The sequence below is a fragment of the Artibeus jamaicensis genome, unplaced genomic scaffold (genome assembly GCF_021234435.1).
Source record: "Artibeus jamaicensis isolate MK-2021 breed Jamaican fruit bat unplaced genomic scaffold, CSHL_Jam_final contig_354, whole genome shotgun sequence".
NCBI lineage: Eukaryota > Metazoa > Chordata > Mammalia > Chiroptera > Phyllostomidae > Artibeus > Artibeus jamaicensis.
Genome location: NW_026521803.1, coordinates 29,725,824 through 29,752,379, shown reverse-complemented (window position 1 = coordinate 29,752,379; position 26,556 = coordinate 29,725,824). Strand labels below are relative to the sequence as shown.

Here is a 26,556-nt window from a genome sequence, read left to right as displayed (position 1 = left end):
CGACCTCATGCTATTGTGTAAACTTCTCTGCACAAGTGTAGATGGGCCCTGTGGCGTGCTTGCAACCCAGAGAATACTAGTGAAGGGAACAGGATGTGACCTCCATGACTACATTACAGAAGACCCTGACTCCCGTCGTGCTGGAAGGTGCTCTCCTTGCTGGATTTGACGAGGTAAGCCAGGGTGCTGGCGAGGCCCATATAGCAAGGGATTGAGGGCCGCCTCTGGCCAGCAACTAACTTGGAACTGATCATGGCCTCTGGCTGACAGCCAGTGGGAAACTGAGGCCAGCAAAGACCTGACACTTGCCAGCAACCAGGTGTTGGAGCAGATCCTTTTCCAGTCAAGCCTTCAGGAGGGAACCCAGCCCTTGGTCACAGTCTTGCAGAGAATCCAGCCAGCCTTGCCGGTGTGCCTGACGCACAGGGACTGAAAGGTAATACGTGTGTGTTGTTTGAAGCCACTAAGTTGCAGGCGATGTTGTTACACAGCACTTCCCATTTCACTGCTCCTCACGTGGGGTTTCACCAGCACCGACACCTCTGTCTGCTGGACATCCCTCCGCTGAGCTCTCCTAGTTTACCCCTAGTCTTCAGACCATGTCTGACACCTAGAAATCTTTATGTTAAACAATTGCCTTTCCTAGGGGGGGGATAAAAAAAAAGAATTACCTTTCCAGACTGACAGCTGTTCGGGTAGGGTGGGGGGTGTTGCGGGGCTGGTTGGAAAAGGTGAAGAGATGAATTAAAAAAACTCACAAAAACCAAACCGTAGACACAGACAACAGTGTGGTGATGGCCAGAGGGAAAGGGGATGGGAGGGTAACAGTGGTGGAAGGAGACTTGACTTGGGATGGTGAACACACAATACAACATGCAGATGAGGTATTACAGAACAGTGCACCCAAAACCTATAGAATTTTATTAACCAATGTTACTCCCACAAATTCAATAAAAAAAAACTAATGCCCTGACGGCTATGGCTCAGTGGACTGGACGTCCTTCCACAAACTCAAAGGTCATCAGTTCAATTCCCAATCAGGGCACAAGCCTGAGTTGCAGGCCAGGTCCCTGACTGGGGGCATGCAAGAGGTAATCCATTGACTATTCTATCACACATCAGAGTTCCTCTCCCTCTCTTTCCTTCTCTCTAAAAATAATAAATAAAATATTTAAATAATAATAATAAAATAATATATAGGTAATTTTTAATGGCCTTTGTCAGATCTCTATTAAAATGCAACTGAAAACAGCTGGGGGCCCTTCAGGGAAACATATCATCTTCACATGAGCAAGTTGCCACCCGGGAAGCAAACACAGGGCCCCGAGGGAAGGCCCACGGGTTCCGTTCTCATGAACGAAGGAATTTTGGGGATTGAAGCAGTACCTGCGAAGGCTAGATCTGGGAAAAGGGCTGTGTTGGAAGGCTTCAGAGAAGAATGCCATCTAAGCAGGTGGCAGAAGGCAGAGGACTAAAGAAATAGCAAGCAAGTTAGCCCAGGGGCCTGATTGGAGAAACAGCTTCGGGATATTAATATCCCAAGCTCCAGCACCTGGAGGCCTCAGTCAATGGTGACGAGCATCCTCATATCCAGAAATACCGTCTCTTTCTTTGTGCTAAGCCTGGCTGGACCACACCTGTAACTAACACAGCCTCCTAGTTGGACCACAGCCTCATCAGGCCATGCCTGTATTACTGCATTTATCCCCCTAATTATTTCACTTAATTAGGTCTGAGCTTAAGAGCCTAGAGGCAGGGACCACATCTTTTTCATCTGTGAATGCTCCTCGTCTAGCACATCACTCACACGTTGTAGATGTTCATGAGATTTTAGTGGGCTGAATTGAGTGGTGAGGAATCTCAGTCACCAGTCTTTGGAAAAGTTTGATGGCAAAAAGAGGATGAAAGGGACAATAAACAGAAGTTGGGGGAAGAGAAAGAGAGGTTGGGAGTGTCTAAGGCAGGCAGAGACCCTCCCTGCCCAGATCCTAACAGTGGAAGCCGGGTGGAGGGGCAAGTTCTGGGAGGGGCGGCAGAGGTTGAGGGGCTCTGAGAAGGCCAAGTGCAGGGTCACTTGGAAGGGCACATGACCTGGGAGGCAATGTCTTCCTCCAGGAGTGAGAGGGGCCTCGGGATGTGGGGGAAAGACAAGTGCTCTAGGTGAGCCCGGGGACGCCAGCTTCCCTGTCTTCAGGACAGGATCACCATCCATCTCTCTTCACTGATACTTAGATCTTTTGTCTCAATTTTTCACTCAAAAAAAAAAAATGTGGCTATACTGCACAAATTACCCTGAAGGTAAGAGGGCATTCAGCAACCAGAAAGCAAAAATGGTGAATTCTGTCCCCCAAGAAATAAATGAACCTTTCCATATGTACACTTGATGAAATGTGCCTGAATAGGGCACCCAAAAAGCAATAAATACAGCGGCTCACCAGTGGGTTGAAGGGTGGGGAGGATGAGCCAGATGGGGAAAGGGATAGCCTTTTTATATTGCTTTGATTTTGAACCATCTAAATGTCTTCTCTGGTTTTTTACATTACATAATACATTTAAAGGAGAGAAAACCTGAAAATCTTGTCTAGAGAATTTCACCTGGGCAAAAAGAAAAGAAGTCCCCTTCAGAAGCAAAGAGAGGACAGCAAAAGTTGTACCTTTATGTAGTGGCCTTACAAAACAAACTTATTTCCACAGCTGGGAGTCTTTTAATAAGAAAGAGTTTATTAGGCCATTGCTAGCACGAAAGAGGACTGGTCTTGAGGCTTGGAGCTGAAACCACCCCCAGCAGCATAGCTGGGTAGGAAAGACGTGTCTGATGTCCAAGAGTTTTGCAAGCATTTTCATGTATCATGGAGGGGGAGCATGAAGTGAGCTGTTCCCAAAGGATTTTACATCAGCTACTGACAGCGGATGGAAAGAGCAGGGCTCCCTCCTTCTGGGCCAGGCGCAACAGGGCCAAAGCAGGGTCCAGAGCAGTGTCCCGAAAGTTCCGGTGTGAACAAGAAGCAAAGTCTCCTGGGGCTCTGTGGCGCCAGGCTATTCTCTCTGCTGGGTAATCGCGGAAACAGCCACCTGGAAATTAATCCCCGGTGCCAGCAGTTATGCAGGAGGCTGAGCTGTCTTCCACCAGGGCTGGTCCACCGTGATTAACAGGTTGTTTTGTCTCTTTCGCTCTCCTATTGCTAGATTGTTAACTCAGAACCCCTCAGAACTTTTTTTTTGTCCTTTCCCCCTTCTCATCCAAATCTTTTGAAGAAAGTATTGCTGATGAATGTCTGTTTGGTTTTAATTATGCTCAGATGGTCCCTTTGTGCTCACAGCGTGGTCCCATGTTGTTAGGAAGGCTTATTCCTCAGAGATCCTGTCCCGTGGAGAGAGATCCAAGGATTGTGTCAGGTGATGCCATGTCTTGGGTCAACTTGGGACAGTTGACCCAGTTGGGGACAGTTGAGGGAGATAGAATTATTAGCTAAGAACTGACAAGAATTTTTACATTGTTTTCTTGACGAGTAGCTTTTTCTGGAAAGGTACAGATGGTCTGATCTGTTTGAGTACACATACTGTTAGTGGGGCTTGGTTTGTGGGTTTACATAATTTAGAACATCTCAGAACTTTTCTTTTTGTCAGTCTTACCAGACAAGCTCTGATGCTCTCATGGTCTTTGAATAAGAGTTTTCCTTTGTTTGGTTTATAGGTTGGGTACTGTCCCCCCACTACATTGCCCTGTTGACCCGGGGCTGGGCTTCAACATCCTGTCTCCTCTCTCCCCATCCCCCCACCCCACCCACTGGCCCCACCCCACACCCTCCCATTCACGATCTCCTCCTTGTAAGGCTTAAAATTAAGCCCAGTTTGAAGGAAATACGAGTTCATTAGATCAAAGTCATATTTACATATCAAGGTAAATTGGAACTTGTTACAAGCACCCTTTGCCCACAAAAAAAATGACAGCAAAAGCTTCACCTAACGTGGAAGTGGTGCCACCTAGTGGGCAATAGTGTCACTCAAGAGGAACGACAGGAGCGTATCCTCCAGAAAGGTTTTGTGCGTAATTTTAGGATTGCTTTCCAGGCTAGCGCTTGGCAAAGCTGTAAAATCCAAGGCAAATTTTCCCGTATTTCCAGTTGACTCTCTCTGGAATTTCCCCCATGACAGGCAGGTGTGATGGGAAGAGAGTCAACGTTGGAGTCAGATCCTTCTGGCTCTACAGCAAATGCATCCTGTGCTGTCTGTTAGCTGTAGCCCCCAGGGCAAGTTACCCAGCCTCCCCGAGTGCCAAGGTCATCCTCTCTAAAACGTAGGGAGTGAAATCTTCCTTACAAAGTCTTTGTGGGAAGTAAGTGAGACGAAGTGTACATAGCGTTCAACATACAATAGGTGCACCCTAAATGTTAGTTCCATTGTCAAGTACAATGTTACTTAAATACAAGACCAAGAAGGTAAGTAAGATATTGAGCTCTGGTTGGTTTGGGCAGTATACAAATAGAGGGTAGATAACCTTCACTTTAGATGCCAGCAGAAAACAATTTCATGCAGAGAGCTCGCCAGACGAAACTCTAAGGGACTCTAGAGATGTGGGCAAAGTTAAGCAAACTAATAAGAGCCATGGGGGCACCCAGAGACCAGCAACAACAAAAAGTCATTTCCACGCCCAGGACTGATGGTACAAGCAGGTAGACTGTTACAATGCTTACATATTTAGGTGTATTAGAAATATGTGCTCTCCCATTTTATGTTGGTTCTTATGCCTTATATTACCAGACTTTCTTCCTACAGGCTCTACTCACTTCCAATTCAGTGCCACATCCCTCTACTGGTTTTACTACTATCCAGTCCCCAGCTTGACCCTAGATCTTCATAAGTAGGGTAGCACACAAGCAGGGCACATGCTCACTGAGACACTCAGTTAACCACCCACCTCCAAAAGCCCTCTTCTGGATGAAGAGAATGTGAACCATACGGGCATCTATTTCACAAGCTCTTTAAGAAAATCCTCCAAGTTTTCTCAATGAGAAAACCCAATCGAAATGCTTAAAACTGTGCCTGGCTCATAGCAAGTGCTACTGAAAATCGAGCATGTTTCTTCCTATTACCTTCCCAGCACCACATTTACCAAGCTTCCTGCACCTACTCATGTGCCCAGGTCCCCTCCTGTCATCAGAGATGTGAGAGCTACAGCCTTGTTCTGAGGGCAACCCCACCCACCGCCCACTTGGGCTCGTCTCTGCGTTTCAAGGGTTCAGCGCTTACAACTACACCTTCTTCCTTGCAGACTCAATTTCTCTTTCTCCATTGGAGGGGTTCACAGCTGTGCAAATATCCCCCAGTATGTCCCATCTTTTAAACTCATTCCTTATTCACATGTGAGGAAGATGGCTTTTTCGAATCCATGGGAAAAACAGAGACTACTGAACAAATCTGACATTTGGGGAGCCATGAGAAAGAGGTAAAATTGGATCCACACCTCAGGCTTCACAACAGATGAGTAGTGTATAGAAACATGGCAAACAAAACCATAAAGCATCCCCCCGAGTGGGAGAATTAAAACAATTATCAGAGTGGAAAAGCCTTTTCTAACACAGAACAATAAAAAAAAGAGTGAGAAATTTAAAAACATAGAAATAAAACATTTTTGGGCAAAGCAAAAGGCACCCTGCTATTATTCGAATGGCTTTATTCTGCTCAAACACTGGTGTCCTCTGGGGTTGGCCGAAAACCCCCTCTCCTGGCCGTACTCCAAACCCAACGGCTCCTCAAAAACACTGCCCCAAATGCTTGTGAATGAAATTCTTCCTACGGAGATCCATACTTCTCCTTTCAGTCTGACACAAAACGCCTCTGCGGGGCGTCATCCATAAAGCCGGTTTCCCATTGTTCTACTCTAAGAGGCAGAAGGAGGCTGGCCGTGATCTGCGCTCAGTGAGGGCATCTGCCAGCGGTCAGGAAGGACCCGTCCAGAAGGGCCTGGCAAGATCGCATAGCTACCAAGTTCCACAGCTTCCAGCCGTGCCATCCCGCGACTTCTGCTGAAACCTCTTCAATGCGCCCACCACTCTCCATTCTCTTTGCCGAAAAAAGAAAAGAGAGAATTGAATCAGAGCAGTTCAGGCCACCACCGTCTTTTGCCAGCCTCCGGTCTTGCCCCTGTGGCATCCCAAAATGTCTCCCTGCAGAGCGGTCCCTTCAAAGAGGAATCTGATCAAGTCACCTGAACCATCTCCCGCAGGGTTTAAATGCTTTCAAATGACCTTCATTGACTTTATTTTTCTGTTTATTTTTATTGTAGTTTTCCCATTACCATTTATCCCCTCTATACCCTCTTCCACCTCCACCCTTCTCTCACTCCTCCTCCCTATCACCACACTGTTGTGCTTGTGGATGAACTCTTTTATCTCTTTTTTCTTTTTTTGCTCGATCCCTGCCTGCCAAGACCTTCCCCTCCGCCCACGACAGACTCGAAGATAAGCTTAAAACTTTAGAGACAAATAGGATCCTTCAAGATCAGGTTCACCTCTCTCCTGTATCTCTCCCCACTGGCACCCAAAAGTAACCCTAACATCTGCAATTTCCTAAACAGACCTCTCCTGCTGGAAACGACAGTCATTTCCCCCTTGTGGTGGTGGCCAGCTAACTGCTTCTGGTCATTCACCTCGCAACTGCCATGTCATCTGCTGGGGTGGGGGAGCTCCCCCCACCCCCGCCCCGGTAAGTGCTATAAATAAGGTCCTCAACATTCACCCTACTTTAACAGTTTCACAGCGTATTCTAATTGATTGTTCAGCTCCACATTCCCTACGCTTCCATCGCCACCTACCCTCACCCCAAGACTAGGTTTCTTGAGGTTAGGGAATCTCCTAGTACCTGTTACAGCTCAGCATCTAGAACACCGGCAGGCCTGTAATATGCGTTCAACAAATATTCATTGAACAGGTGAATGAACAAGGAAAATGATGGTTAAGAATTAAACCTATTTGTAGTTCCCCATTGTTTTAATAATTAAGATTTCTGCACAATAAATACCATACAATAAGATACAAATTTACAAACAACAGATTTAAAGATATAGATGTCAAATAAAGTTGAAAGAGCATATTTAAATTTTATAGAAAAATCACTGAGGCTCTAAAAGAGAAACCATTCCCCTCAAAAGGAAATAATCTCAAGTTTCTCATCCTTCTGATCTAATCCAATGTTAGATGATAAAAAATCAAATGTGGTATCATGTCTACTTTTCACAATGGGCTTGATCTCTCTCTCACGCATCACCAAGAATCAGGTTTGGAGTGTGCAGGAGGAGAAAAAAAAAAGAGTAAGGGATGAGGAAGGCACAAGCCAGATTATAGAGGGCTCTTATGTTATCCCCAGGAATTTGGAACCAGAACCATGGGAAAAAAATAAAACCTGAAAGATGACATGATCATTTTGGCAGCTGTTTCGGCGAAATGATTCCATCACTAATGTGGAGGACATAGAGAGTGTGGAGAAATAAAGGTCCAAGGACCACTTAGAAGCCTCTAGCAGTCATTTAGATTTTAAGCGTGTGCGAAGACAAGAAAAAGAGAAATTGTTTTCTGGCTTTCTAGTTTGAGAACCTAGATGTACAGAGAAGCCGCTGGCCGAGGCAAGATTGCCTAGTGATGTCAAACCTGGTCACGGGGCTTGTCTTTGCTTCCAGATTTCACTTTTGCACTGTGGGACTTTGATTGAACTCCCTTAACTTCACTTATAAAGTGGAAACAATGGTAATAGCTCTTTCTACAGTTGTCCTGAGGATTAATTAAGAAAATGCATCTGATTGAAAAGCACTGAAACAATGCCTGGTATTTAGTAAACTTTTTAAAACCTTGGCTGGTATTCTCACTATGCAAGAGAAAAGAAGAAGCTGGGGGAGGAGATGATCTGTTTAGGGCACTTTGGGTTTCAGATATTATTTGCCTGGGGGATCTGCCAAGAAAGATGTCCGGGAAGCTGTTTGCTATCTGGGGCTAGCTCAGGAGAGCTGTGGAGTGAAGATTCTGACTTAGGAGTTCTCAGTCTGTGGTTGAAGGTGTGAGGGATGAGAATTACTGAGGAAAGACTGTGGAATCAATCATTTGGCAAGGGGAGTGGAGTCCAGGAAAGGGACCTGGGACTGGGGTCCCCTAGAATTGAGGTCAAGGAATCAACCACATAGAGTGTTTTTCAGAATCCCATTCCCTTGGACTTTGAATCTGCCTAGAATGATGGTGCCCTGAAACAAAGAGCCTAAAGCTAAGTGCTACAGCCAATAACTCAACAAAAGGGAAAAAAATGCCCACGGGTGTTTCTTCACCAGATGCAGATCAAGAGGTGGCAGTGGGGAACCAGAGTCCACTCTGGAACCAGACCCTTCTGTTAGCACAGGCTTTACACAGGCTGCAGAGCAATCAACTGAGTAAGATTCTTTTTCTCTTTTTTATTGAATGTACTGGGGTGACAGTAGCTTAAAAATCATGTAAGTTTCAGGTGTACAATTCCATAACACATCATCTGCATATTGCATTGTGTGTTCACCGCTTCAAGTCAAGTGCCTGGGTGATAGTCTCATCCTGAGAATTTTCTGATTAACATGATTACATCCCATCCTTTGCATCTTCTTTTAAAAAAATTAAATTTATTTTTAGAGAGGAGGGATGAAAGAGAGAAAAAGAGGGAAAGATGATGTAAGAGAGAAACATCCAAGGGCTGCCTCTCGCACGCATGTGCCCTGACGCTGCATCGAATAGGCAACATTTTGCTCCACAGAACTATCCTCACCGGAGGACGTTTTTTCATTGCTTTTAGAGAGGGAGACAGGGAGAGACAGAAACATCAATGCAAGAAACAAGAATCCTCCAGTAGGAACCAGACGATGATGAACCCGCAACCTAGGTGTGTCCCAACCGGGGATCAAACCCATAACCTTTTGATTATGGGACAACCCTCCAATGAACTGAGCCACACTTGAGCACAAACCTGTTTTTAATTAATTGATATTTAAAATTCCTAACTTTATTTCTGGGTTCCAAAAAAAAGGAGAATTTTGAGACATTCCCTAAGGAGGCGATTCGTTTTAGGATCTCCTAAAACACACCTCTCACTCCCTTTCTCCTCCCTCTTCCCCCCCCCCTTGAAATCTCGTTCTTTGGCTTGAAATCTCGCGAGACATTGAGTTCTCTTGCATTCTCCCAGGAGCCTTTGCTCTTCCTCTTCCCGAAAGCGACCAGAGGTGAGTACATTTTCCGCGGCTCTCAGAGTGTGGAATCCTCCGGTCATCGCCTCCATCCTGGTTTCGAGGGCACCGATCTCGAGGCTCCTGGGAGGGAAAGTCTTGCAGTTATTGATTTCTTGCTGAAGGCGGTGTACCCTTGTGCGGGGGGACGTGTCAGAGTGCCCGAGTCGGCGTCCCGTGGCCTGCTGCCCGAAAAGGGGAGCGATGGGCGGAAATGGGGACTCTGGGCATACGGACAGCCCGTGGTCTGTGCCGCTTCCTAATCTGGAAGTCCAGTGCCCCGCGGTGAGTGGTGGTCGAATATGCAGCGTGTTTGTGACCTCAGAGATAATGGCAGGGGAGTGCGGGATAAAGTCGGGTCGAGCCTTGACTCATTTTGCGAGGAGTTTCAAATTAGCTAGCGTTGAACGTTGGTTAGAGCACAGACGTGTGCAAAGACAGCATTACTTGTGAAGTTGCGTGAGTAAAGGGGGCTTCTGTGGGAAGGGAGCACGTCCAGGGCTGTAATGGAGCCCCGCCACCGCAGTGCCCCGCGTCTTTCTACGCCTGGAGGACCCGGGGTTGCATCGAAACAGGTCTATTCCCATCCGAAGCGTAAGAGGGGGTCGATGAAGTCCGTGTCGCTTAGTCTGGTGTTGTCGGGTCGGTGCACAGGGAAAGAGCGCTGCATGGAGGAAAGGATGGCTGCTGCGATGATGGCATTTCTTAGGACACCTTTGGATTAATCATGAAAACAACTCCATTCTGAGCAGCTGCTGGCAGCACTTAATATAGAGTCGGACTGTAAGCTGCCGGTGTATCTGTATTGCCAGTGACTCCCTCTCCCTTCCAGGTGACCTCTAAAGATGGTTCGCTATTCACTTGACCCGGAGAACCCCACAAAATGTAAGTGAACAAGAGTAACATTTCTTATTTTGACCTAAGAGAAACAATGAAATAACCCAAATTAACCAAAACGTTTTGGTTTTTTTTAGCATGCAAATCAAGAGGTTCAAATCTTCGTGTTCATTTTAAGGTACGTGAATCATAGTTATGTTCTAAGTCATTTTGCTTGTTCCAGTGAGGTGGGGTTTTTTTGTTTTTAAAACTGCTAAAAATGGTGCTGCAGTGATGTCAATCTTAGGACACCTTTGGATTTACCGTGAAAATGACTTGATTCTGAGCAGCCACCCTCTAGACACTGAACATCCCTGTGCAGTGACCGCTGTGATGCAGGAGTTGGGGGGGGGGGGACGGGAGGGGCGGGAATTGGGTGAAAATACCAGAGCGCTACTCGAGAACCTAGGGTGCAGGTCAGTCTATGGGACCTGATTGTTGCTGGATGTGGTGGGATTAAAAATACCACCCTGAGTGAACAGAGGTTTTGGACTCATTGCTCCTGGGGGTCAAACCAAGCCTCCCTGGTCCTTAATTAACCAATTTTCTTCAGCTCCCATGAAAATGGAAAGGCTTTAGCTGTTGATAAATGTTGACACATTGAGAATCTGAGAGTTTAATGTTTACTTTACAAATTGTGGTGCTTTCACATGGTAACTGCCAGTTTATGTTTATCTTTAGAACACTCGTGAAACTGCCCAGGCCATCAAGGGTATGCATATTCGAAAAGCCACCAAGTATCTGAAAGATGTCACTTTAAAGAAGCAGTGTGTCCCATTCCGCCGATACAATGGTGGAGTGGGTAGGTGTGCCCAGGTGAGAATGAGGGGCTGCTATTTGAAAAGACGTGGTAAGGGAAAGTGGTTGGACAGTGAGTACGGCTGAGGTTAATCGAGCTACTGCTGGTTGCTGTGATGACCATCTTAGGACACCTTTGGATTAACCGTGAAAAGAACCACATTCTGAGCAACCTTGAAGTGAACAAAACAATTTTTAAATATATTTATTTATTTTTATAGGGGGAGAGAAAAATCAGTGTGTGGTTGCCTTGCACATCCCCTACTGGGGGCCTGGCCTGCAACCCAGGCATGTGTCCTGACTGGGAATTGAATCGGCAACCCTTTGGTTTGCAAGTCGGCACTCAATCCACTGAGCCACACCAGCCAGGGCCAAAACAATGTTTTCCATTTTCGAGGGTACATTTATTAAAGCTGGGGACAGTGAAATGAGCTTAGAACAGAAGAAGCAATGGGAGAGCCAAGGCAGGCCTGCTGTGGCTCTTTGAAAAGTCAGGAAAGGGGGCCTTGGAGACAGGTTTGGGGGATTAGCCTGAGGAGCTGCTGCAGCCCATGGCTCCCCTGGTTGCAAGTCTCATGGGGTCCCTTAGAGTTGAAGACATGTACCTGTGGGGGAGATGGGAGGGGAGGGAAAGGTAAGGACATGATCCCAGGAAGGAGCGTGCCCCATAAATTAATCTTGATCATAACATTTTATTTAAATTGGGAAATGACTAATAGCCTCTATTTTCTTTCAGGCCAAACAGTGGGGCTGGACACAGGGTCGGTGGCCCAAAAAGAGTGCTGAATTTTTGCTGCACATGCTTAAAAATGCAGAGAGTAACGCTGAACTTAAGGTACCCAGACATTGAGGTCTATATGTATCCAGCTTGGATGGTGGTTCAGCCACTGTTGCCCTTGTCCAGATTTATTATACAAACAGTAAAACACTATTGCAAAGGAGCAAATATAGTTACCAAAATGGTTGCCTTAGTAATGGTTAATGTGGTTTGTTGCCCACATTCTTAGTGGAGACACATGTTAAATTCCACTTAGAAGTTAACTGATAACAACAAAACAGGTTTATCCCGCATGGGTCTCTAGCTGTAACCCTTTTAGCTGCTAGGCCATGCTGACAGAATCTTGTTTATCATCTAAGTCTAGAAATCAACACTGCTCTTAAAATGATCTTTAACACGCACTTGGCACTGAGTTTTGGTAGTTACTTGGGTTTAATTTAAGGAAGGATGATTAGAACAAAGTTGACAAGACTGCTCGAACAGATATGCTATTTGATCTCTTAAGGCTTGCCATTCCGAAATGAGTTCATTGAGGCAGGGACCTCATTTTCCAGTGATGGCATTAAGACAAGTGCTTAATGTGCTCCCTCTCCCTTCTCCTCCCTTCTCTCAGGGTTTAGATGTGGATTCTCTGGTCATTGAGCACATCCAGGTGAACAAAGCTCCCAAGATGCGGCGCAGAACGTACCGCGCTCACGGGAGGATCAACCCGTACATGAGCTCCCCCTGCCACATTGAGATGATCCTCACCGAGAAGGAGCAGATTGTTCCCAAACCGGAGGAGGAAGTTGCACAGAAGAAAAAGGTAAAGTGCTTAGTCTTTGCTCCTCTGCAGTCGGGTGAAGTAGATTTGCGGTTGCTGTGATGACCAACTTAGGACACCTTTGGATTAACCGTGAAAGGAAATTATTCTGAGCAACCAGCAGCCTTGTATTTTATTCAGGCTTTCGTGGGTCTTCATTTCTTGACTAACAGTGAATAACTGTGTAAACACTATTCAGTATATGGGAACTGTGATTGTCTAGTGATAGCCTTGCCTTGGAGTCCACAGCCACTTTGAATGCAGCATGTTCAGAAATAACCCTCCTTAATCTACTAAGCCTATTTCCAGTAAGTGACAATTCAGTGTTTTATTTTGTTGTTGCTTTGTTTTTAAGAAATACCTTATTTTTCTGTGTATAATGTGTGCTTTTTGAGGGAAAATAAGAATGCACATTATATATGGATGGTACTGATTCTATATCTATATAAATGTTTTTAATTCTTTTATTTATGCTTATACATTAAATGCATATCTTTAGAAAGTAATATCGACATCCATATGCAAATTACATTAATATAAAGAACAAATATCTCAATAAAAATTGAATTAAGAAATTAAAATGGAAATTTTTTTTTTCTCGAAAGTTGGGGCCAAAAATGTGGGTGTGCATTATACATGGCAGAATATGGTAATTGCTTCATCACTTTAAGGTATAGGCTAGACCATGTACTGTGAAATGATTACCACAGTAGGTCCTCATAGACAGAGAAGAAAAGGAAAGCCCTGGCCCAGTGTGGCTCAGCTGGTTGGAGCATCATCCTGCACACCAAAAGGTTGCAGGTTTGATCCTGACTCGGGGTGTGAACAGGAGGTGGCCAACTGGTCTTAGCCTCTCTCCCCCCTTCCTCTCTTTGGAGACAATAAACATCCTTGGGTGAGGATTAAAGAAGAATAAAAGGGAGAAAATTAGGTCTTTGTGATAAGAACCCTGGATTTACTCCTACTAAACTTCCCATGTGTCATGCAGCATTGTTAGCTATTGTCACTTAAATATCCTCCATCCTTCCTGCTACTGGAATCCTTACCAGCTGGTGTCCCTGCCTTCATTGAACTTCAGCTGAAACTCAATCCCTGATCACTATGCCAAAGAACTCTACCTCTGTTGGGGTCGTCAATTCTTTTCACTGAGCAAAGACCTACTCTTTTAGGTGTAATGTGGGTTTCTTTGGGAAACTTAGTCCTTTTTATTCTTTTCTTTCCTCAGATATCCCAGAAGAAGCTGAAGAAACAAAAGCTTATGGCCCGGGAGTAAATTCAGCATAAAGTAAACACCTAATAAAAGTAAAAGAATGTGTTGGTTGTCTTTATTACTAAATATATTTCAAATGATCACTCATTTTCTTCTGATTAGAATTAAAAACCATTTTCCATCTGTTACTTTTGGTTCATAAACATACTGTTTTGGATGTCTTGCTGTTTTGCACAAGACGGAATTAGAACACAGGGGAATTCTAAAATTTTTCAGTCACTTTATTGAGATTGAACACACCACAACATGCCACAGTCCAGTGGATCTTAGTAACAAGTATTGTTTTGTCACTAAGAACATTTTAATCACTGGAAGAGGAGTCTGTGACAGTGCTTAGCTGTCGTTCCCATCAGCCCTAGGGAACCACTCACCTGTAGATTGGCCTGTGCTGACACTTGAAGGAAGAAATCACAGTATGTGGCCTGTTGTCACTGGCTTTGACTTAGCCTACTGTATTTAGGGTTTATCTGGGTATTCGTGCTGCTTATTGGTGAATAATTTGTATCAATAGATTAGTTGAACATCAGGTTTTTTGTTTTTTTTTTAAGCCGTTACAAATAATGCTGCTGTGAGCCTTGACAAATTTTTGCAGGGGCATTTTCTCGAGTATAACCCAAGATAGGACTTGCTGGATCATAGTAACCAGATTTTTCAAAGCAGTTGTGCCACTTCGAATAAATACCATTAGTTCGGTGAGGGAAGCTTTCAGTTCACAGGCATAGCCATTTTTTTAAATGATTTATGCTGCTACAGTTGTCTCTCCCTTGGCCCTCATCCACCCAGCCGGTCCCTCACATTTCTCAAGCCAATAGCCAAATAAAGTTGACAATTATCCTGCTCCTGAATTTAACCCCATTTAGGAGAGGTTTAGGCACACCTGCATTTGAAAACGGCCCGGCCCTCCTGCAAGTGTACTGTCCACCCCTATGGCGGTGAAGCACAGGCGTTATTCCCTGGGTCATGTTTTGAGTTTTGTTCTAGTATTTGGGGACGGGAGGCGCACGAAGGCGCGGAGTAGTGCAGGTATCTGCCCTTCGGCTTGAACCTCACGCCGGGAGCGCCGAGTCCCCGCTCCTACGTCACAGTACGTCCTGTGTGTCGTCAGGGTGACGCAGCGCGCGCGTTTTGCGTTGCCCATTGGCTCCGCCGCGACACGTCCCTCCTCCGGAAGCACTGGCCTTTGCACTTGGGCTTGGTGGTTGCCGGTGAGTGGGGCCGGGTGGGCTCGGGCGGGTTCGGGCGTTAGGCCGGGGGTGTGGGGTGGGGGTGGGCTGTGGCCTTGGCGTTGTTAGGCTGCGGGCAGGCCCCGACCCGGCCGTGCTGACCGAGCCGGCCCGCCCGGTGGCGGCTGTCCTGCCCTGGGCCCCTCATGGCCCGCCTGCGCACTCTGGGGTACCCCCGCTTCGCCCTCCATCGCGCCCCTGTCGTCCGCCCTCCCTCACCCTTCGCCGCTCCCTGCGTTTGCGTCACTCATTCGCCTGGCTTCCGTTCTGCCGTTCCCTTTATCTCCGTTTATTCTCTTCTTGGCCTGAATTGTGGGTTTCTTCGCCCTTCGATTATCTTCATCACCATTCGCCCCCACTCTCCTGTCTTCTCAGTCGTGGTCTGTCTTCACTCAACCAGTCTCCGGTAAAATGATACGCTGGACTGGTTACCTAAAGGGAGGTGGCGTTCCGCACTCTGCCTGCCCCATTTCTGAGGGAGCCTCAGCCTTTTCCTCTCTATTCTATTGTATTGGACTAAGTCGAATGAAAGAAAATTCCTCTCCCACAATTTTAATCCGTTTCGCTTGCTTTGTCGTAGCACCGGAGAAATGGTTTGTAGAGATTAAGTAAAATGATAGTTTTATCAATTTATCATAGGCATCTTCTAGACCTTTCTAAGCCACAGTTTCCACATGCAGTAAAGTAAGTCATCGAAGAATCATTATGGAGATTAAGAAATGAAATACAGTATCATCATTTCCGAAGAGAGCTAAAAGTTTTTTCAAAAGCCACATTTATGACAAGACCGATTAGTACTATTTGTACTTGAGAGTTTATTTAAAACACAGTGCGTACAAAGTAACTTAAAACACAGCAATTACAAGTAGGTAAAAATGAATCTTTATGATGGAGGGGGATTGCCAGTCATTAGCGTAGACGAAGCGCTGCCAGTTAGTTGTTTTGGAGAATTAACATAATCATTGTGTTTTTTGGAAGGATAAGAGGCAAAAGCCTTGAGGTAGGAAACCAGACCCAGAATTCTGGTCTTAGCCTGCTATAGTTACTAGTTACCTTTTTGTGAACTTTGAACAGGCTTTTTTTTTTTTTAAGTAACAACACTTATGTAGCACTTAATACATACCGACACTCTTCTGCGCTCTGTACGCATATTAATTTATCTAATCCACATCCCTGTGAGGTAGGTACTCTTTATTGTCTACATTTTACACATGCGGGAATTAAGGCGCTGGTTAGATAATTTGCCCACGAACACCTTATAGAAAGTGGGGAGAGCAGGTCTCAAATCCAGGCAGCCGCGGTCCAGTCCGCTCGATTACTGTGCTTTGGTACCTCTAAGAATGCAACTCTAAACCAGACCACCTCTTAGGTCTCTGCAAATCAGATTCTAAATGTCTATACCCAAAAATAATGGTTCCTTGAAAAATGGTGAAAAAAGACTCACTGCTCACTTGGCTTTAAAATAGTTTGGTAAATTCTTGCCCTGGCTGGTGTGGCTCAGTGGATTGACCACCAACTTGAGAACCCAGAGGTCACTAGTTCTAGGGCACATGCCTGGGTTGTGGGCCACTGATCAATGTCTCTCCCTCTCTTTCTCCCTTCCCTTCTCTCTAAAAATAAATAATGTTTTTAAAAATATATTTTGGTAAATTCTTAAATTGCTATTTTAATTTGAATAAGAGACCTTTTTAAAGAATCCAGTTATGAATCCTTTGTAAAATAGCTGGTTGTTCATTGGTGTACATTTGGGTTTTCGTTTATAGCTCTTGCAATTCACTTCAGAGTCGTTAGCATTGGGTTGTCTGAGCTGTCATTTACCTGTATTGTGAGTAAGTTTAGGTTGCTGCAGTGCAGATGTGATGCCCACTTGCTTGTGGGTACATAATACTTCATTTACAAGATTTCGAAAATAAGAAATTTTAATATCCTGAATTACTAGCTTTATTCAGTGTTCTGAAGCTTCTTAGTTTTTCAAGCTACTCTAAGGGATTAAAAACTCATAAATCTCCCTGGCCAGTGTGGCTCAGTTGGTTGGAGTGTTGTCCTATAAACTGAAAGGTTGCCAGTTCGATTCCTGGTTGGGGCACATCCAGGTTGTGGTTTGGTCCTGTCAGAGGGCGTGCAAGAGGCACATCCGTGCTTCTCTCTCCCCCTTCCTTTCCTTCTCTGTAAAGTCAATAAGTGTGTCCTCGGGTGAGGATTAAAAGAAAAAAAAAAAACACCTTGTAAATTTAAGAAGGTTTTGATTTAATAGGATAGTATATTGTGGAAGTAGGATTTGTTCTTGTTTAAGAAATTGTTGATTTTGAGAAATTCCAAGGTGATTTCTAATTATCAGGAAAATTAGATACCTTAAGTTCTTGGAAATAATTTAATTATAATAATCATACTAAATAAAAATTTTTATTACATTGTATACCTTCTTTGCCATTAAAAAGAAAAGGCAGTTGTATCAAGGGAGAATTGCTGCGTGTAAAAGACCAGACCAGCCGCTTTGCAGCCTAGAGGTCTTCCAAAGTGGTAACTTAGTTTACTCTCACAAGATTTGCCCATTTGTAGGTTTGGCTAATCAGTACTGCCAGTCTTTGAAGGTGATTAGGCCATTATACTCACACCGAACTGGAGCGTGAGTCATAATTACCAAGTTTTTTAGCGCTTCGTGCCTTCCTTTGCTTTATGTGTAAGTTCAGATGGCAAGGGTACCCAACCTCACCTGGGTTTTGCATTAAATGAGTTGTACAGCCGTCCCTCAGTATCTTCAAGGGGTTGGCTCCAGGACACCCCGCCACCATCCCTCCCCCCACGCAAGTCCCCGGATGTTCCAGTCCCCTGTATAAAATGGTGTAGTATTTGTGAATAGATGGACGTATGCCTACACATCACTCCATTTGCATGGATTCAGCGAAGTGCTCTGTGCATGACAGATTCAAGTTTGGCCTTTTAGAATTTTTTTTCAAGTGTTTCTAATTTGGGGTTGGTTGACTCCATAGATCTAAAACCTGGGAATACAGAGGGCCAACCGTATATGCACAATGTTGGACTGCCTAGCACCTAGCAAATGTTGGTGGTGTCTTTCCTTTATTATTAAATTTATAGTTGGGAATAGTGATTGGAGATGTTTGGAGGCAGGAACCTCACTGTTATTTTCATGCCTACCACCTTTACCTTGCAGATAGCAGCATTTTTTAAAGATGATTGCTTTTAGCTAATAGTATGATCTCAGCTTTTCATTTGATGTAGAAATATTCCTTTCAAATATCTTAATCTAGGTAAGGTCCTCCAGTCATCAGTCTGTGGTGAACTAACTTGTTTTTCTTTGTGTCTTTCAGCAGTTCAGGAGCCCCCACCTGAGACAATGGTGTGCATCCCCTGTATCGTCATTCCGGTTCTGCTCTGGGTCTACAAAAAGTTCCTGGAGCCGTATATATACCCCCTGATTTCCCCCTTTGTTAGTCGTATGTGGCCTAGAAAGGCAGTACAAGAATCCAACGATAAAAGCAAAGGCAAAGTAGACTACAAGGTAAGAACGTTAAAATACCTCCAATAAGGAAGGGTGGGTGAAGGGGGAGGTACAGTCAGGGCGAAATAAATACTCGGCTTTTGGAAAGGCAGGTTCTTGGAACTGGAAGCTTTATCGATGTGTTTAATTTCCTTCTTTTTAAAAATAAGGGGTTTTGGCTGCTTGATTTCTTTTTAACTGGTTTTAACTAAGGTTTGGTTTAAACTAAGGGTTTAAACTAAGGTTTTAAACTCTACTTCTGATTAATACATTTGTGCCTTGCCTTATGGCCAAGATAATAAGCAGTATTTACTGGCTGGTGAGAGTAATAATCAAATAGCTGATGGATGAGAAGAGATGATACAAAGATAAGCCAGTTTCGATAACCGATAACTTTGGTAGAGGACTTAATCGGAAGGATCGTAGACGGTTTTTAAAATTTTTTCTAAATAAATGTTTAGACAACAGGTTGTCTTTAGCATCAGTGCTTGTTATGTTCAGCTCCAGCTGTGTTCCGCTGCACTGCCAGGGGCGCCTGGCCTGTGGACCAGGGTGGCTGTGATTTCGGCCCAACCCATCTGGTTTTCGCTCATCTGGTTTTGTTAGTGTTTGCGTATTTAACGTGTGGCCCAAGACAACTCCTCTTCTTCAGCGTGGCCCAGAGATGCCAAAAGGTTGGACACCCCTGCGTGATCCTGCACATTTCTAGAAGCAGGTTTTTTTTTTTTTCATTCTGAAGTTTGTCAGCTGTTTCAAAGAGAATATCTCCTATGATGATATCTTTTTGTTGTAATAATCTCTAAAATGGTTTTTCATTTTAGGGTGGAGACATAAATGGATTACCAGCCAAAGGACCAATAGAAGTCTCTGATAAAAAGAAAGACTGAAGTGACTGTCCCAGAGGACCTCATTGTTTTCCAAATGGACCTAATAATTTGAAGCACCTTCTTTGTAATTGTCTCTGACGTTTTCTCTTAGACCAGAATTCAGGGTAGATAGTTTAGATGTTTACCTGATACTAATCAGGAAATACATGCTATTTATATTTAAAATGTATTTAGTTATATTTAATGACCTCACTTTTGAGTTTCTTTCTCAGTACAGAAGCTTTCTTTCCTATTACTGCAGTTTGAATATGAATAAATAGAAGGTTTATGCCAGACACTATTACTAAATCAGTCCTTAGGCTTCTAGATTTTGTTCAGGCTCTTTGAATTTAAGTAGAGAGAGTATATTGTTACCGTAAAGCCGTTTAGTGAGACTGTGGTGAAATGAAGGGGAGGTTTTGGAGATGATAGTGGCTCGACATGTAAGGTTATAATTACCGCCCAACACAGTGGAGCCCCTTATCTACAAGAATAGTCATTTCTGGTTGTTATGCTGAAGAAGTAGCAAAGACAAGAAGTAGAGGAAAATTTTTTGAAGAAAATGGGACACCTTGAACATAAATGTCTAATGCATATTATAAAATTCTAATCTTTGTTGGCATTCCTTCTGTTCCTACAAAATGTATTAAATAATTCAGTTTAGCTGTGGTTGTTTTTTTTCTCTTAAGTGCAAATATTTTTAAAAGGGGCTTTTTTTAAACCACATTAGAAAGCAGAATTTATGATAATGTGATGGTATTTGAATAGTTCTGAGATGACAACGTTTTTTTTTTTAAAGAGTAGATCATGTCACTTAATTTATTGTTAACAAGACACTGCTCATTGGTTCTCACCGACAGTGGCTAGTGGCGTGACTGTGCCGTTCTTTGCGGATCTGGGCCTTTACCCATGGCTTTTCACCCCTGGGCTGCTTCACTTCACGGACCTGTAAGTGTTCAGAGACAGTGAACCATGTCATTGTAGCCTGTTCATTTATTCCCCCGAGGCATGGAGAGTTCAGAAGGGACTTCTGCCTTTGTGTCCCTGGTGAAGCCCTGGGGTCCCACCCAAGGTTCTGTTAAGTTAGTTCTGTGTCTGATCAAGTCACTGATTCATCCTGGACTTCATTCGATAGCAATCAGTAGGTTTCAGCTTTCCTACCCCAACCTACCTGAGGGATCAGATGAATTCCCTTTAGCAACTAAATTCAGTAGGATTTTGTTTGTTATTTAAGATGTAAAAACTATACTATAAAAATAGCACATGTTCATAGTAAAACAATGCAACAAACTTAAGTGAAAAGTTAATATCATCTTACTAGTCTTGTTCCCTTATTCATCTATACAAATGTAACCACTATTAGTTGTTTTTTTTATTCCTCAATGGAGGATATGTGTATTGATTCCTGAGAGAGTGGAAGAGCGAGAGAGAGGGAGAGCATCCACATGAGAGAGAAACATCAATCGGTTGCCTTCGTAGGTGTCCTGACCATGAATCAAACACACAACCTGGGTATGTGTCCTGACTGGGAATCAAACCCACAACCTTTTTGATGCATGGGCGACACTCCAACCAACCAAACCACCCAGCCAGGGCTACTATTAGTTGTTTTTTGTAGCCTCCAGCAACTTTCTTAAAATTTATGTTTTTATTGAGTACATCATGTTTGAAAATCACAATATAGCAGATATATAATGTCCATACGCCCTTAGACCCCAAAGGCTTTGCTCACGTGGTTGCGCGTTGTCCTCTGTGTCGTCTCTAATGCACACCTGCTGCCGTCTTCGGAGCTGTCACCCGGAGCTGTCAGCCTGCCACGTCGCTGACCTTCTCCATGGCTGGGGCTTGGCACTCGTACACTGTGCTCCCTCTGCTTTGCCCGCACATCCTCCATATAAGTCTTGTAAATTTTGGTTAAGTCCTTGATCAGCGTCTGTGGATTATGAGCTTCTTCCATTTGCCACTAAATCCCTGCTCCTTTCGCCCTACTTTGCTGCCCAAGAAAGGTGCATGGACGGCCTCCACAGGCTTCCGTGGCCTCTGGAGTCTGTTGGGTTTGACCAGTGGGGTCTGCAGCAGCAATGGGAAGGAGGGAGGGAGGGAGGGGTGTTTATTCCCTTGGCTATGTCCCTGCAAGGCCTCTTCAGACCAGGTGTGTTCCCCAGAGTAGATCCACGTCAAGGTGGCCCACTCACTCCACCTGCCTCCATCCAGTTTCTACCCACCTCTCCCTCTCCTTGGCCTTTTGGGCTGGGGTGGGGGGATGGTAACACCTCACTACTGGCTCTGTACCATGTGATTTCTGGAACACTGACTGACAATGAGCATAGGTACTGCCTACCACGTAGATTATATGTGTTCTGGTGGCTTTCTCACACAGTGTTGCTTTCTGGGGTTAATGACCTTGAGTGGTTGATGCTCAGCGGCAGTATTTGGGACTTTTTCTTAGCCACTCCCATGTTGGGGCTCTTGTTCCTGAATCCCAACCTTAAACCTTCGTCTTTCTTGGTTTACTCCTTATTTATTTATTTTTTTGGTAGCACACCAGTTTTCTAATTCAAAACTGTTAAGAGTTTGTGTATTAATAGAGTTTGAGGATAATTTTGTAAAGATCCCCCAGCTCACTCCAGGTCATTTAAATCCACCTTCCCTGAGAATTGCAGGTCTTCTAAGGCCTTTTCCACTTCTTCTCTTTTTTAGGATTTTTACTTATTTTTAGAGGGAGAGAAACATCAATTGGTTGCCTCTTATAAACACCCCAACCATGGATGGAACCTACAACCCAGACTTGTGCCCTGACCACGAGTCAAACCTGCGGAAACCTTTCTCTCTGCAGGACAAGGCCCAGCCAACGGAGCCGCACTGGTCAGGGGCCCTTTCCGCTTCTCTCTCGAGCCCTGGTTCCCAATCATGTATTTTACATACCAGGAATATGTTGAAAAGCTGTAGTGTTTCCATGAAAGACAAGACACTTTGACACCAAAAGAGTGAAAAAGAACTTAAAGGATAACAGTAGCCCATTTGTTTGAGTAAATTTATGAAATATATTTTTATGAAAAATTCACTTCTTTGTCCATGTTTTTCTTTTTTCTTCTTTCTTTTTTTTTTCTTCTTTTCTTTTTTCTACAATCTGTCACTGCACATTTCAGGGTTGCCTTTCTAGTAAGAGTTACCGCCTGTTAAACATGTTGGTGCTGAGCAAAGGTATTTCACACATGTGATCTTATCTTATCCCTTATAAAACTTTGAAATACAGTCAAACAGGATCAAAGAATCTAAATATGTTACCCGGAGAGTCTAGGATGTCAAAGCCATACTTTCATGTTGTCTTCAAGTACTGACCACCCACGAGGTAGTCACAGCTGTTGACACCTTGTGAGTAAGACCTTGGTGGGAAGAATTGGGCAGAAATGGAGAGAGGGGGAGTTTGGACTAATCGCTGATGATGGATTTGTTTTACAGTTTTAATTTTGCTCACTTTGCAGTATGACTTTTTAACTTGCCTAGTTTTCAATAACTTATTTTTGCCTTAGTTAATTTTAACTGCATTTCCTGCCTCTCTTTGTGAGACAGGCTCATTTTCTTAGGTACTTATTGAAAGCTCACCTGAGAGACTGGTTTTGTCACTTTATTATTATTATTTTTCATTATTAAGCTGCTTTTCTAGTCAACAGGTGAGTCAGCACTTCCACAAAGTAGCCACCACTGATGTTTTGATCTAACAGACCAATAGAATTGAAAAGAAATTGTAACCACTAATTTTAAGCCTCCCAAGCTCTAAAGCTACATTTCCTGGGTTCACTCAAAATCAAAAGGAAGGAAGGGAGGGGAGTTTCCTTGTGGTTTCCTCCCCAAGTTGCTACTGGCTGTTCAGTCCTCAAAGCCATGTTCATTTGCATGGCGGCAGCTCCACAGGGAAGAGGCAGAGGCGGTGGGCAAACTCGTCTAAGTGAAGCAAGAGGTTGAAATTGAGAAGAACTGTAATGAACTGTGAGGGGCCAGTGTGTAACAGCCACCACAAAATACACTTAACACTCCAAATATTAAGCTTATATGGACCTTTGGGTACATCTAGCCCAACCCTCTCATTTCTACGAAGGGCAGAAAATGTTTAAAGACATAGCCTAGATGCGGAGCAAGGCGAGAGTGGAGTCTCCTGCAGGGCCGCTGCGTGCGGTTGTGCTGGGTGTGCGTTGCCCAGTGGGCATCCCTCCCGTGGACGGCAATGTAAACGGTGCCTGTAGGCCCACACGCCGCACACCCACTACCATACACAGGTTCTGCTGCTTGCAGTTCAGCAAGTGAAGCTTCTTACTTCCTTAGTGTATTTATTTTGTGTTGCTGCAGAACAAGTGACAGAAAACTTAGTGGCTTAAAACAACGCAAATTGTCTCATGGTTTCCGAAGGTCAGAAACCCGGGGTTGGAATGGCTGCATTCTCTGCTCAGGATTTCCCTGGGCTGAAATGAGGATGTTGTCTAAGTGGGTCTGCAGTTCTCATTGGGGCTTCCAAGCTCACTGGTCGTGAGCAGGATTCATTTCCTTGAGGTTGCAGGACTGGAGTGTCCCTGTTTTCCCTCTAGTTGGGGGGGGGGACGACAAGGGGGGCTCTCAGCTCCTGCAGGCTGCCAGCTGTTCTTGGCATGCGGCCCCCGTGGGCAGCTCACCCGGATTTTCACCTCCTTCCAGGGCACCCAGAGCACATCTTTGACATCTATCTAATCTGAGATGAGCAGAGAAGGTTCTCTGCTTTTAGAAGTGCTCATGTGATTAAATCAGACCTACTTACATAATCTCTCTGTTTTAAGGTCAACTAAATTGTGACCTTAATTATAATTGCAAAATTTCTTCCCAGAAGTTCACCTTTGATTGATGTTTGGGAGAACACCAGTGGCCAGGAACCAGGAGGTAGTGGGGGCATCTTGGAAGTTTGTCTACCACCTCTTTGCTGACTGATGCTTCTAGTCCTTCAGTTACTCGGGAATCCACTTGGATCTGAATTGCATGGTCTCCACTTGTCAAATGCCCCAGGCTTCACTGATAAGCTCTGAAGGGTTTATAATCTTGAAATTTAAACTGCTATTCGGGATAGCCTTTTCTGCTCCCATGTCGGGTGGCTAGAAATCATTTCAGATGACGGCAAGAGGAAGCAGTTAAGGAATGTGTTTCACAGCAGGCAGCTCATAATCATGTGGAAATATGTTTCATCAGGGAAATGCAATTTCAAACCCAAATGGAACACTCCAGAGTGGTAAAAATTAAAGATCAAGTGTTGGAAGGGTGAACAGAAAGGGTTTGTATCTGTTGCCAGTGGGAGTGTAAATTGGTAGAACTTTGGAAAAAATTTTGGTACTACCTGATAAACATGCACCTGCGAGTCTTCTGGGACTGAGCCCTTAACCTGTGAAATCTGATGCTGTCAGAGGGGAACACCCCTCTCCCCACACTGGAAATTGGCCCAGCACCCTTGGAGCCACATTTAAATACCACACCCTCAGGGAAGCCTTGCTGTTCTCCCTTTCAGAGGGTCTGTTGCCCCTGGTAAGAGGGGAGCTTGCACTACAGAGAGCTGGGTACCTAGTGTGTCTTTCACAGGATGGTGAGCTCCTTGCAAACAGCCACCTCCCACAGTGCCTTGCAGATACATTTGCTAAATGTTTTGGAACTAAATAGAAAAAAGTGCAGCACGGTTAAAAATCACCAAGTGCTAAATCAGCAAAGTACTTGAATCTCTCCCCCTGATGTTTTAGTGGCCCACGATGGGGCAGTTACAATGACCTTGTCAAACAGCTACGCCACCACTCTGACACCTGGAGACCCGGTGGAGGGCTTGGAGGTTCCGGCCACTGCTCTGCTGTGCCCTTTTCTCTGGCTGTCCCCATCTCCATTCTCCACGGCAGGGCAGGATGTACCATGGACTAGGTCGTAAGTTCCTTAGGCTCGTGCTGCTAACTTCTGGGAGGGTCACTTCATCTAATGAGACCAGCAGTCTCATGACTGCATAGTCACACCCTCCTACAAAACATTATCGTGTGTGTCTGAGAAGGATTTTTACCTAATTGACGCACTGACACCAATAACTCTGGCCATGTCCTCTGAGGTCAGTTCTATTTCTTCAGATCTTCCCTGGATTAGCCGTTTGTACCCAGTGTTGCGGACTGAATTCCCCACCTCACCCCACCCTCAAATTCATATGTTTAAGTTCTGACCCCTTGGTACCCCCAATGCGACCTTACTTGGAAACGGGATCATTGTAGGTGAAATTAGTTTAGATGAGGTCATTAGGGTGGGCCTTAATCCAGTACGACTGGTATCTTCATAAAAAAAAGGAAATTTGCACACAGACTCACACAGAGAACACCACGAGAAGACGAAGGCAGCGGTCAGGTGCCCCTTCTACAAGCCAAAGACGGCCAGCAATCCAGCAGAAGCCCGGGGCAGGCAAGGGGCAGCGTCTCCTTCCCCGCCCGCGGAAAGACCAGCTCTGCCCACACTCCGATTTCAGACTTGTGGCTTCCAGAACTTTGAGACGGTACATTTCTGTTGTTCAAACTTCCCAGGTAGTCAGGTTGTGGTATTTGTGTTACAGCGGCCCCAGCAACTTAACACACACACCCTGGTGCTAGCCCGCGTTAGTCGGAAGGTCAGGTGACTGCGCGCACAGGTGGAGACGCGGGCAAACAGAGGAAGGCCTTTCCCGTTGAGTGCGAGCGGGTCTGGCTGGCAGCCAGGTGTCGGCTCGGACGCCAGCTTTGTGATGTTGGAGAGTCCATTTAACTTGTGAGTGTAAAATGTGGACCATGAATAAGTGCTTCTTCTGGGGGGTCAGAGTGACTACTGAATGAGTTAATATCCTTGAAACTTCCATAGCTGTGCCTGGCCCAGGCAGGTGTATTGTATTGTATTGTATTGTATTTTTTAATTTTATTAATTGTTCGAGTACAGTTTTCTGCTGGCAAGTGTTTTCAAAACACTGTTAATACACGTTTGTGACTCGTCCTAATTTGTCCCCAGAGGAAGGACACTGTGACAACGCACTGAGCGCCCTCCCCTAGGTCCCTCCCACAGTGATGCAGCCCATGGCTCCTCTCAGGAGGAAGAGTAGGGGAACTGTCACCACAGTCCTGGCTGTCCAAGTGGCTTTCTCCCCAGGCTTAGCCCCAGGGCTCAGGAAGGGGAGGACAAATGGGGGCTCTGTGGACACAAAGGTGTAGC

General features: G+C 44.9%; 2 protein-coding genes and 4 non-coding genes across 7 annotated transcripts; all 6 read left to right on the top strand.

The window, feature by feature from the left end:
- The first annotated feature begins 9,189 nt into the window (after nucleotides 1-9,189).
- On the top strand, nucleotides 9,190-13,792 carry RPL17 (ribosomal protein L17). The gene is made up of 7 exons (XM_037165091.2): nucleotides 9,190-9,226; nucleotides 10,062-10,114; nucleotides 10,204-10,244; nucleotides 10,787-10,921; nucleotides 11,640-11,738; nucleotides 12,295-12,486; nucleotides 13,709-13,792. The coding sequence occupies exons 2-7, from the start codon at nucleotides 10,075-10,077 to the stop codon at nucleotides 13,754-13,756; spliced, it is 555 nt and encodes a 184-aa protein (XP_037020986.1). The 5' UTR covers nucleotides 9,190-9,226; nucleotides 10,062-10,074; the 3' UTR covers nucleotides 13,757-13,792.
- Nucleotides 9,917-9,982, top strand: LOC119063686 (small nucleolar RNA SNORD58). The gene has a single exon (XR_005085228.1). It is a non-coding gene; the product is annotated as a small nucleolar RNA SNORD58 (small nucleolar RNA).
- LOC119063684 (small nucleolar RNA SNORD58) lies at nucleotides 10,332-10,396 on the top strand. The gene has a single exon (XR_005085226.1). It is a non-coding gene; the product is annotated as a small nucleolar RNA SNORD58 (small nucleolar RNA).
- On the top strand, nucleotides 11,012-11,076 carry LOC119063683 (small nucleolar RNA SNORD58). Its single transcript, XR_005085225.1, has one exon. It is a non-coding gene; the product is annotated as a small nucleolar RNA SNORD58 (small nucleolar RNA).
- LOC119063685 (small nucleolar RNA SNORD58) lies at nucleotides 12,538-12,601 on the top strand. Its single transcript, XR_005085227.1, has one exon. It is a non-coding gene; the product is annotated as a small nucleolar RNA SNORD58 (small nucleolar RNA).
- Nucleotides 13,793-14,866: 1,074 nt separating the features above from the next.
- On the top strand, nucleotides 14,867-20,004 carry CUNH18orf32 (chromosome unknown C18orf32 homolog). 2 transcript variants are annotated; one of them, XM_037165093.2, is made up of 3 exons: nucleotides 14,867-14,958; nucleotides 18,309-18,496; nucleotides 19,297-20,004. In XM_037165093.2, the coding sequence occupies exons 2-3, from the start codon at nucleotides 18,332-18,334 to the stop codon at nucleotides 19,360-19,362; spliced, it is 231 nt and encodes a 76-aa protein (XP_037020988.2). In that variant the 5' UTR covers nucleotides 14,867-14,958; nucleotides 18,309-18,331; the 3' UTR covers nucleotides 19,363-20,004. The 2 variants fall into 2 exon arrangements, with proteins under 2 accessions (XP_037020988.2, XP_037020987.2); XM_037165092.2 differs by having other exon boundaries at nucleotides 18,306-18,496.
- The last annotated feature ends 6,552 nt before the right edge of the window (nucleotides 20,005-26,556 follow it).